Source organism: Poromitra crassiceps (assembly GCF_964638095.1).
Source record: "Poromitra crassiceps genome assembly, chromosome: 29".
Lineage (NCBI taxonomy): Eukaryota > Metazoa > Chordata > Actinopteri > Beryciformes > Melamphaidae > Poromitra > Poromitra crassiceps.
Genome location: NC_139641.1, coordinates 5227790 through 5240358, shown reverse-complemented (window position 1 = coordinate 5240358; position 12569 = coordinate 5227790). Strand labels below are relative to the sequence as shown.

At 46.3% G+C, this 12569-nt stretch overlaps 1 protein-coding gene across 1 annotated transcript in view; it reads left to right on the top strand.

Moving 5' to 3' along the window:
• Positions 1-2273: 2273 nt before the first annotated feature.
• The window catches only part of LOC310800008 (uncharacterized protein), a gene marked incomplete at both ends in the record, with an annotated part of 114068 nt that continues 103772 nt past the window's right edge, over positions 2274-12569 (top strand). Inside the window, 2 exon segments of the mRNA XM_083662608.1 lie at positions 2274-2512; positions 3823-3997. Of these exon segments, the coding sequence (XP_083518734.1) occupies positions 2274-2512; positions 3823-3997 (414 nt within the window).

Here is a 12569-nt window from a genome sequence, read left to right as displayed (position 1 = left end):
TGTTGTAGTCGAGGATGATGTTGGGCTTTTTGTGGCTCTCCTGGCTCACCTCCGCCTCCCCGTGCACCGTGCTGAGCAGGGTGACATTCTTCCGTTTTTTCGGGACGTAGGAGACGGCGGTGTGTGAAGCTGTGAATGCGAACAGGGAGCTCAGTGGAGCTCGCTCTCGCGCGGCAGCACGGAGGATGATGGGGGGCAGCTCCGGCTTATTGTTTCGGACTGTGCCGAGGAGGCCAATCCTCCTCCGCTGCAGCAGCTTCCCCAGGTTGTAGGTGGTGAAGAAGTTGTCCACCGTCACGGTGCCCCCCTGCAGCTCCGCCGTCAGGTCCAGGACCACTCGCTGGCCCTGCTGTTTTTCAGGGGCAGCCCCAGCCGGCTTCCCCGTATATAGCTGCATGTGCAGGGCATAGCTGGTGGTGCAGCAACACATGGCCCAGAACTTTATCCCGTACTTCGGTTTGGACGGCATAAACTGGCGAAAGGGGCAGTGGCCTCTGAACGCCAGGAGCTGCTCGTCAATGCAGACGTGCTCCCCGGCGTTGTACATCATGGGGAGCCGCTCCACCCATTGCCCCCACAGAGGCTGAATGGGGGCAAGCTTCCCTGCCCGGCCAGCCATCCGCGCCTCCCGGACCTCTTTGTCGTCAAAATGGAGGGCTCTATTGATGTCGTGGAACCTCCGACGGGACATCGTGGCCCGGAACACTGGCCGACCGGTGAACTCGTCCCATAACGATAAGGTTGCTTCATCTCTCGACCGATACACACCGGCCAAGATCAGCAGCCCTATGTAGGCCATGAGTTCATTATGGTCCAGCTCCTGCCACTGATGCTGGGGCCATCCTGATGATCTACAAGATACAATATAGGCTATATCATTCATTGTGTATAATTGTATTCAGCATTCCTTATAATGTAACATAATAATAAGAATAACAGTACAATAAATACAATAGCCTACTACAAATAGGCTACAATAGAAATAAAATTAGGTAGGCTAATTACCTGTGAACCCATCGGTTGGTCATGGTGACGATGTTGTCCACCATTGGCTCCGTAATGAAGAGTCCAAATGTGGACTCGATGGTGGTCATACGCGAGATGGCGTATATTGTTGCCCCGGGGCGCGGTACCCCCGCTGGAGCTGGTCGAGGCACCGGGTGGGGCTGGGGAAACCAGGCTGTCCCGTCTTTACCGATCCATTCTTTGGCAGGTTGTGAGACCCACACTCCCGCCGCACGGGGTGCAGCTGCAGCGGGAGCCGGTGCAGCTGCAGCGGGAGCCGCCTCGCCCTCTCCCTCATCCGACGACGAGGTATTGGACCCAGGATTGTAAGTGGGATCCTCTCCCTCTCCCTCTGTTCCTGAAGCAGAGTCCCACTCGCTGTCCTCCTCCTCCTCGGGGGAGGCTGCAGGCCCAGGAGCAGCATGCTCGGGGCTGCTCTCCATGGAGCTTGGAGCGGAGGATCCAGGGTGCGACACCTCCATGCCCTCGTCCCAATCAGGGTCAGAGGTATCGGTGGATATGTAGCCGGTGTGTTTCGTCTGCGTTGTGTTCTGGCTATTACCTACGAGTGTGTGGCGACATTCCTGGACCAGCTAACAAAGATCTAATCTTTGAGTTCAGTTTGAGAACTATCTGTAAAACAGATTAAAAGGAATCACAGGTTGATCAGACCCCCAACCCTTTCAGAACATAGGGGTGCAGCCTACACCCCACCACACGTGGTCCCTTTGGGCTCATGCGACCGTGTCACCCTTAACACACATCCAAACCATCCTAGCTATCTAATAGCTACTTTAGCTTTATGCTACACCATTCCCCGCGCTTCGCCAACATACCAAATGTAACCATTGTCTGTGCGATATTCTCCACAAGCCTGGAATAAACAAAACAAATCATACACTATACAGCATTATCATACACTCCTTCCAATAAGACACTGTCTCTGTCGTGGCTCGTCCCGGCAACACCTGAACAGTCCCAGTGTCCCCAGTGAGCAGCTACTCCTCGTTCAGCCACTCTCCACCTACGTCCTCGTCGCTCTCCGAGGGAAAAACATGAAGAGGTGATCAGACGCCCCCACCACGTCAGGGATCTGCAGTACGTTCCTCAGCTCAGGAATCCACACAGTCTCTTTCTTTAAACACCTCACAGTGAAACATGCTTATTACAGAAAAATTAAATAAGACATAACTCAACAGCATGGCAAAACAAATAACAGACCCGGAACAGTTCAGAACAATAGGGCACGTTCACCGCCAACTCAGTCCATGGCGACCCAGCTGAACTCCCGGGACGCCGGCTCTCCCGCACGTAGCTCCAGAGCACCTCCGGCGACGCGCTCACCCTGGGCCCGCTCCTGTAGCGTGCCCCTGGGCTCCTTCACCGACCAGCTCCCCCATCTCCACCGGACAGCGCCCATGGCCGACCGCTTCTCTCTGGCTTGCTCCTCCGTCATTCTCCGACGCTTCTCCCCATGCTCCTCTACGCTGGGGAAAACTCCACGGCGGCTAGCCTGAGCAACAGGCTAGCTTTTCACTACATGTGCGGTGTGGCAGCTAACGTTAGCTCACCTAGCCGCACCAGCTGCAGTTCCTCTCTACTCAAAATTGTCCCACACTGCCGAGAGTGACCAACTTGAAAAAAAATCGATTGTGTCGAGCTTCCCACGGCGACCGAGACGACATCGATCACAGATTTATCCAAAAAGGTCACGGCACCAATGTAGCCGGTGTGTTTCGTCTGCGTTGTGTTCTGGCTATTACCTACGAGTGTGTGGCGACATTCATGAGTCAGGAGGCAGGCAGTACTGGGTCTCAGAACTCTTTACTGTTCACAAAATAAATAAAACAATAAACGGTTGCATACACTGATACAAAATCAACAATAAACTATAAATAATAACGTTCACTCAGGCGGAGATATCGTCGACACACCTGGTCTTGTTGCCATCTTCCCATACGACTGTCTTCCTGGAGCTGTGCGCATGTGCACTAAGCGACACACCACTTGGGGTGTGTTCACACGCAACAACAACAGAACACTCAAACAAGACATTCACATAGCCTACAAAACGAGGAAATGGTGGTGTTTTTGGTTAAATTCATACGTAACCAGATTAAACCCGTTACAGATACATCACGGGCGGCTGGTCGGTGCGTCATGTTGGCAGGTTGTTGGCAGGATGAGAAATGACCACCCGCCACACCGACACATATTTATGGATTCGGCCAAGGGTGCACCTGTCTAAACAAAATGCCAGGTTCCCAGGGCTTGCAGACTGAGTTTTGTTTTTCGCACATGAGCGGCTCTTTGCAGGCCGGCGATCACCCCGCAATGACCCCGCAATGTTTTTATTCCGTGAACGAGATCAAAGTCAGCTCAAGTTTTCTCATGACATCAACGTTTTGTAGGGACGTGTGTGTGTGTGTGTGTGTGTGTGTGTGTGTGTGTGTGTGTGCGCGCGCGCGAGTATGTGCGCACCTCCTCCAGCTTGCTGCTGGTGATTTGCGCTGAAACAGCCAGGATTCAGCGCTTCCTGGATGGCAAAAAAAAGGATCATAAGAGGGTGAACTTGTATTTTCTATAAATTAAAATAAAAACGTATTGTCCTTTTCTCTGCTTCCTCAGCCTGCTGCAAATTCACGACATTGTGTGATTGCGTGAGGAAAAAGAGGAGGAAAAAGTCTGCGCACTTCAGCTCCCTTTATGTGCATTTATTTAGCATCTATTTAACAACTATTTGGATGTGATAAATTAATGCACATAAGAGCTGAAGTGTGCTGACTTTTTTCTTCTTCATGTTGATTTGATTGGAAGTGCGCAGCTGCTCTGCTTGACACACCCGCGAGAATCTGGCCTAGGGGCTCCGCTGCGGGCTGTGGTGAAGGAGCTGTCCGTGGTGCTGAACCGGCCAGAGCGCGCCGGACCAGAGCACGCGGAGGCCAAGCCGACGCTGTCCTTGGTGCTGGGCAGTCTTCCCGCGCCACTGACAGTAAAAAAAAAAAAAAAAACTCTCGTAACGGACAAGCCCGTCTTTTATTGTCACACGAACACACTCATGCTGACGGTGGCCGGTGAAAAGTGTCCTCTGCATTTAACCCATCCAGGCATGTCCTTTCCTCCGGGGGGCAGGCCAGGAGCAGTGGTCGCTTTCTTGTACAGCGCCCGGGGACCAACTTCGGATGTTGTCGTCACTGGTCGGATGACGATGACGATCTGATCTTCTGCATGTTTTTAGTGGGGGGGGGGGGGTTATATACGGAGGAACCCCCTGGGGGAGCACGGGGAGAACATGCAAACTCCACACAGACAGAAAGGCCCTTACGACGAGATAACCCACCTGGGCAGTAGGCACTGAGGATATGGGGGGGAACACAACCACAGCGCCCACAGTGTCCCAGGCGAGAATCGAACTGAGGACCTTCTTACTGTGAGGCGACAGCGCTACCGACTGCGCCACCGTACCCCCTAGCGGGAGCGGGAGAAGGCAGCCTATGAGTGAACAATGACACAACCCTGCTAATTCCACTGTGATTTCCTGCACCTGGTTGGCACACTATATAATCATTTCTGCTTTCAGAACCCGTTGCTGATCCTAACCCTACTGACGCTGTGCCTCTCCTTGCTCTCGTCTGATGCGGAAAGATTCATTGGCCTGTTCCTGTTCCTGGCTCCTTGTGGAATTATTTCGTTTTTCCGTCGGTCTGACCGACACAGTATTAAGCTAGTTTGTGTTAAAACTTTTCACAAATATTCCTTGTTTGTTTTGATGCCTATAAAGTCTAAAGTAAAAGATGTAAAACTGCTCCTTGTGTCTGTCATCTCTGCACCTGAGTCCCAAGTCACAGCTTTACACTGCTCTTGCACATCTGATTGCGTGATGCGACGATAAAGCAATTAAAAACATTTTGACAAGCCACAGATACATGTTCTTTATGTAACTAAAACAAATTAAACTCCGAAATACCGGCACTGCGACACAATTGTCGGAATGGAGATATGTCTCGCCATTGGGGAACGTGTCGTGCATAGAGGCCTGTGGGTGAGAGAGAGACGTGACATGAGCCCAAGCAGCAGGATCAGCACCTTGGAGAGCACCACAGCACAGTGTTCCCACAATTTGACTACCATGTGGCTTCTCTGCAGTAAGATATTTATGATCATTTTGTACTTTAACTTGTCATTTCTATTAAAAATAATGTTTTGTTGTGAGGTTTTCCAACAGCGCCAGAACACCCGGGACATTACGCGCGACCATTACGCACGGCGGTGCGGCTCTTTGTAGCATCCACATCATTAATTCATCACATGGACTGTAAACCACTGTCAGCAGTGATATCTCAGAAATGCCCAGACGGTCTGACAGACCTGTTTGTTTTATAATGCCAATAACTCTGTTTAAATAAAAACTGTAAGCCTCTTTTAGTCTATGACCTTTCCTAAATACTTATTTTTTTTTATGTTTTTTAAGTTTAGAAGGTACTAAAATGAAACACAAAAGATTCCTGAGTAATTATAGCCTACCTCTGACCGTGACTGCTGTCATACAGACCGCAGATGGAATATGATGTTGCGTGCATGTCAAAAGGTGATATTAATGAAGTATTTAAGGCATTTTATCAGGAGCTATACACTTCTCAAGGAAATGTGGAGGAACAAAAAATGACTGATTTTTTCTCTTCTATTAAAACTCCCACTCTAACTGAGGAACACAGAAACTCACTAGAAGGTGGGATTACATTAGCAGAGATTACACAGGCAATTAATAGTCTTAGATGTTTCTGTTTTTGTTTTATTTAGAAAACTGCCCAAGTTCATAAGCTTCAATTTCAGCACAAGATGAACTTCCTACCTTACAAATTACACTTGCTGTGGCCGAAAATCTCCACTATATCTCAAAAACAGAAATTTAATTCACTGGTCGTCCAGGTGAAAAAGCATGAAACTTGGTGTGTGTGTGTGTGTGTGTGTGTGTGTGTGTGTGTGTGTGTGTGTGTGTGTGTGTGTGTGTGTGTGTACTTGTACAGTTTGGGGCTCTGAACATTTTCAGAAAGGGAGCCTTTGCAGCCTTGTGGTGGTCATGGCAGCCATTTTACTTTACGCCCTAACCTAATTATGCATTTTGCATAAACCACACATGATAACACAGAAAAGGTGATGTCTACCCCTATGTTTTGATGGTCAAGGATTACAATGAAACTATATATAACATCATAAACTATTCAAACTAACACCATTAACTATATAAATAGTTAATGGTGAATTCTATGACATTGTGGGAAGGAAATCACAGTATCTGAGAATAGTCTATTTGCCACCCTATAGAGAGCCCTATTGTGAACCCGGAAATGTTAGGTAGCCCCAATGTTTATGTTAGAAATGTACAGTATGGGTCCCCCAGCATTTAGAAACTGTTGATTGCTAACTTGCATATGTTGGACAATTTGCATAATTGGGAGGGGTAACAGGGGAGGAGCACCCCCCCCCCCCCTTCCCCCTCCCTGAGTAGGAGGAGCCCCTCACTCCTGCAGGATAGCTGTACCTCCCTACCCTACATGGCCACGGCAGGACTCTTTGCAGTCTCACTTTGCAGCAGCGGACGCACGAGGAGCAGCAGAGCTGTAAGTTTCTTTTCTCTTCATCTGCATGCACAGATCTCACATTTCACTGAAACTAACAGAACGAGACAGACTGCAGGTATAGCTGCAGCTTTGTGTGGAAGACAGTTTACCTGTCTGCAGGGGCGGTTCTAGGCCTTTTTTGGGTGGGCTTTAGCCCACCCAAAAATAGTCTCAGCCCACCCAAAAAAAAAAAAAAAAAAAACCTCTCCAAATCCATGGTGGTCATTAGTAGCAGTTTCTGTTAAAATTATCTTTATTTATTATTTATTTTTGCTTTAAAACTATTTTTTAATTTTCTGCTTAAAGTCCATGAAAATAAGTGGCATTCTTGTTTTTTCCCACAATAATTTCATAATACCATTTGTAATGCCACCGTTGTAGTGCTGTTGTTCAAAATTAAAGTACATTTTCTCAGATTTATTGGTGTCTTTCTAGTCACACAATTTAATAGTCAGTGTTTCCCATACACTGATCTATTTTTGGTGGTACACCCTACATAGATTTTGACCCCCACAAATACTGCCACATATTAATTTCAACTAGTTGACTGCAAACTCCTGCTTTAGTGCTTACAGTATATTATTAACTTGTCGGAATATTATTCCAGCCAATAAGTTAGGAAGTTCCCTTTTGATTTAATTTTACTTTTGTTTTGCCTACAAAGCAAAATGTTACTTTACTTGAAACTCCCCTGAAGTGATTTTGATATTATTTATGCAAGCATAATTCTACCATATAGTAACCTGTATGCAGAATATATATAGTATATATAGGGAAACAATTATTTTTTCATCGCTGTAAAACCACAGAACGGTAAAGAAGATATTGATGTGTGTATAGTTCTTCATAGATCTAGTCTCTTCATTTTGATCTCAAAGTGCGCCAGGTTGATCCATTTTTACTTGAAACTGTACAAAATTTTCTTCCGGGGGGGGCATGCCCCCGGATCCCCTAGGGGTTCAGTGGTCCAGAGTTTTGGGTGGGCTGAGCCCACCCAAAACTCTGATGCTAAAACCGCCCCTGCCTGTCTGACTGGTCAGATTGTTGTACAGGTGAGGTGTTGTTTCCTGCTTCGGCATTTCTGCCTGTCGCACCTCCGCCTGTGCCATTAGGACAGCTGCAGGGAAAACCCTGGCTTTCCAGCCAGCCTCTAGGCACTCCGCTGCCAGCTCGGTGTACTTGAGACGTTTCCTTTCGTGGGCTGCAGTCATGCCCTCCTCCCAGGGGGACGGTAAGCTCAATTAAGAGGACCCCTTTCTCAGCTGCCGACCACATGACCATGTCTGGCCGGAGAGTCGTTGTTATGATCTCTCTTGGCAAGACGAGCTGTTTTTTGAGGTCTGCCAACATCTGCCACTCTTTGTCGGGCGTGAGCAAGGTGCACCTCTTCTGAGCAGGAGGTTGGAGGGCACTGCCAGGTTTTACAAAGAAGGCAGGGTTTGCTGTTGCTGGTGTGTGGTTTGCCGCTATCCTACAGCTTTCGAGGACCTCTGCCAGTTTGGTTAAGACTTGGTCATGGCGCCACCTGAAGCGTCCCTGGGTCAGCGCCACTTTGCACCCCGATAGAATGTGCTGGAGGCATAAGGTTTTATGCAAAACATAAGCTCATAAAATATGCTGCATTGTTAGAGTTTAAACTCCACATTATTATTCTTCTTCTGTCCATCTGTTTCCTATTCAACCCTTACCAGCCTCGTATAGATATTTTTATAGGGGCTTAAAATACTGTAGCTATGCCTCTTGTTCTCTGCAGTGAGTATAGTGACTTTCTCGTATTTTACCTCGTATACTATTTTTAATATTTAACATTTAATATTTGATCTCTTTTAATAGGCATAATTCCTATAAACATTTAATAGAATGTAATCTCTTTATTGTCATTGTGCCAGCCAGGTATAACAAAATTAGGCTGCAACTCCCTTACTTGATGCATAAAAAATACATTAAAATGATTAATAAAAATACAACAATACAATAGTAGCAGGATTGGCAACAAACAGTACGTCAGAGTTGTGGCTCAATGTGGCAGTGCTCAATGGTAGAGGTAGATGGCGGTAGAGTTGCAGTTCAGTGTTCAAACTACAAGTGTGCAATGTCCTTCACTAGCAAACAGTAATGTGTAATGTGCAAAGAAAACAATGTGCAAAGACTGTCAGTGTGCCTTTGCACATTGCTTTTTTATTGTGCATTGATAGAAGGACACTAGCAGCTGTTTGGGCAGTTTTTCTCAGCATCCTCATTCTTGACAAGTGCATTGGTGTTGATGGACCAAGTGAGGTTCTCCAAGATGTGAACGCCCAGGAACCTGAAGCTGGACGCTCTCTCCACTCTGTCTGCATTGATGAAGATGGGGGCGATGCTTGTTGTTCTGTGACTTCATGAAGTCGATGATTAGTAGGGATGGGCATCGAATTTCGAATTTTCGAATAATCGTTGTTATTATCAAGGTCGACTTTTATTATTGAAAGTCGAAATTCGGGGAAAAAAATGTAAAAAAAAAATATATATATATATATATATTTTTTTTTTTGTGAGTGAAATGTTGCATTGTCTCCCCTGATTCTAAGTATAGTCGAATCGCTTGGTTTGAGCCAGTAAAACAATTTTTATAAGCATTTTAAGCAAGGTTTATGGAAAAATGAATGGCGGATGAAATCCCATGAAGAGGGAGAGGGGGTGACTTTGGCACCCCTTTGGCACTCAGACCTGAGCCTACTAAATATTTGATGAACCACTCATGATTGCCAAAACTGTTTTTTATTTTCGAAAATGTCAATAGCTCATTTTTCACAGCCTAGCATGTGTATTGATTTCTTTTGTTGTTGCTCATCACATTTTGTCTCAACAAATGTGTTATGAATGGAAATACTTCTGATGAGTAAGGGGGGGGGGGATGTTGACAATCTGCGTTTGAGTATTTTGCTGAAATGTTTTTGTATGTGGATGGACAGTAGCCTATATATATATACAGTATATATATATATATATATATATATATATATATATATATATATATATATTAGGGCTGTCAATCGATTAAAATATTTAATGGCGATTAATCGCATGATCTCCATAGTTAATCACGATTAATCGCAAATTAATCGCATTTTTTTAATCTGTTCTAAATCTACCTTAAACCGAGGTAGGCTACCTTAAACCTGAGAGCTTTGTGCAAAGATGCACTGTTGTATTAATATGGGTAGCTATTATCATTAGTATGGGTAAGTATTTGGCCATTGGTAATATTGTTATTATTGCTACTAGTTACTGGGAATACACATCTCTCAGGCTGCACTGTGTGAAGTTAATTGGTGCTATCCTCTACATCTCTCCAGCCACAGACAGGAGAAGCTGCGTGCATGCCCCCTCTCTCTTTCTCTCTCGGTATCTCTCTCTCGCGCATTCCCGTTCTCCGTCGGTCCCACTCTCACTGCCTGTCTGTCTGTCTCGCTCGCTTTCTCTGCCTCTCTCTCTCCCTCTCTGTCCCCCCCCCCCGTTCTCCGTCTGTCTGTCTCTCACTCTCTCTGCCACGGTGAGACGAGACAGACGGGGAGAGCTGACGTGCTCCCTCTCTCTCTCTCACCCAAAATGCAGGACATCTTTCTCAATTTGAAGCTGAACTTGCCAACATTATACCCATTTTCTTCCTCCTTTTCTGCTCACGGAGCTTTGTTTCTGCTTGCTATCAACGTTACTGCTTCCTGATTTCCCAAACTACGGGTCGGACCAAGGCTCAAACTTCAAAGAAAGTGCATGCGTTAATCGCGCGTAAAAAAAAATAGTGGCGTTAAAAGGAATTTGAGTTAACGCGTGATTAAGGCGTTAACGCTGACAGCCCTAATATATATATATATATATATATTATATATAGGGAAATACATCATCTTAGTCTTGTGTATTGATCAGAGTTGTGATTAAAGGGTTGGGTGGGCCCCGGCGTTCTCAAGTTTGGGAACCCGTGGTATAGAGAGGTCATTGAGCAAGCTATCAGAACCACGGACAGCGCTCTCTGATGTGAAAACAATCAGCACCTGAGTGCAGAGGACCTGTTTGATATGAATTAATATGATAAAATATTATATCATTTTGTCACAGGTCGCTACTGAATATTTTATGGGGAAAAAAACAAGATAGAGATGGCTTTGCCTTTCGAGGACCATATCATACAAATTGCACCAATTTATTTCTGGTGGCAATTTGAGTCATTTGCAAGCGCCCGTTCTCTGGCCATGTACATTGTTGGAGAGCCTGCTCTCTCCAGGGGCCCTTCTTCTACCCAGGGGCCGCATGCAGCCGCACTGCCTGCATTGTCTATATCACGGCACGAAAAACCTACTTTCCGGGACTTTGCACAACTGCAAAAAGATCCACTTTGCAGGTCTTTGTGGCACTTTGTGGCACAGTGGGGGAGAGTACCACATAGTGTCTGCATATTGAGTCCATATGCGGTCATTTACTTCAAATGAACAGATGGAGGAGCTGGCATCTAAAAATGACAAAAGCGGTGTCCCATTATAAGAAGTGATGCCCAGGGGGCTCAGACAATTAGTCAACGTACGTAGGACAATCTGGGAGCAAGAACGCGTTGCGACATCAGGCAAACTGAAAACCTCTCTCCACTCCATTCCACTCTTAGCATCCCCCCATACAGCCAGGCCTGTAAGCCTATCCTGCCTGTAAAACACAAACACATGTGTAGGTCCTGCCGTATGTCTGGGTGTTTACAGAATGTGTGTGTGTGTGGGAAGGGGGTGGGGAGACAGCTTTTCAACCAGCCAGCTATACGTACCATAGACTGTAAAAATAATGGACGTCGTTACCCCATTGAATTTCTTCTTCTGAATTGAGTTCAAGTCATAAACGAGCTGGACGTTGCCATTTTGGTTTTAGTGCGAAGGTGGGGGTTGAGAGGGTGGAGCGTGAGATGAGCACCGATTAGCATAACCTATGGGGGTGATCTTACGCGGTGACAAACACGCCCACGCCAGTGCAAACACACCCACGCCAGTTCTCTTCAAGCTAACTGAAGCTAGGTCAGACTGCTAGCAAGCTAGCTAACAGGCTACATCCACTTCTGTTCTCCTTGCTCCGGTCGGGCCCGTGAGGAGGTGAAGAGTCGTCGTTCCACATTCACGTTACATTGAGGTGGGCTAAATTAACACGAAACTACAATAAAAGTTGAACCAAAGATTGATCTGATATTATCGCTATTATAATGTACAAAGCATATAGTGGGCAATTGCAGAATTATGGACAGATATTAGCTAGTGAAACAATATTAACGTGATTGTGAATCAATGTATAACCACCCCATTATGTCACTTTTTCACGTCATTCCCTGAAGCATACATTGTATTTTTGTTTTTACCCCTACAGCAGCGTTTATCTTGGGTGAGTGTGGCATTGTGGCGTGCTGCAAGGTCTTGTGGATCTCCTTCAAGTGGACTGGTCTTCTGTCTCTCGTCCAGCAGCTGCAGATGTCATCATCATTATCCACGTTATTGATTATTTATAAAAAAAATCTCATTGTGTAAATATTTTGTGAACGCACCAATAGTTAGAGAAGGAAACCTCTTAGGTCTAAAATCTCCCCCCCCTAGGGGGTCTGCGGTCACCCACCACAAATACTCGAAATCCTGTGGGAAACACTGAGTGCCGTCACTGTGGCTACAACACAACATCCATCGTCAGTCAATTCGCTGTTTGGAGGAGGTTTTTTATCTGATGTTAGATGATCGTTAGTCTCATGTGGTCAGACCCAATGTCCTAACATCAGCACACTTCCAGTGAAGGGTCTGAATCACAAGTCAACAGAGGAAATCCCATATAGAGACAGTCCGCATGTCTGGGAACGCCCATACAGGCTCTAGGAATGCCCACAATAGATGCTGGGTTAGCCTGGGGGCGGCGTCAGGGTGGGGTACATTCCCCCCGTTCTATCCA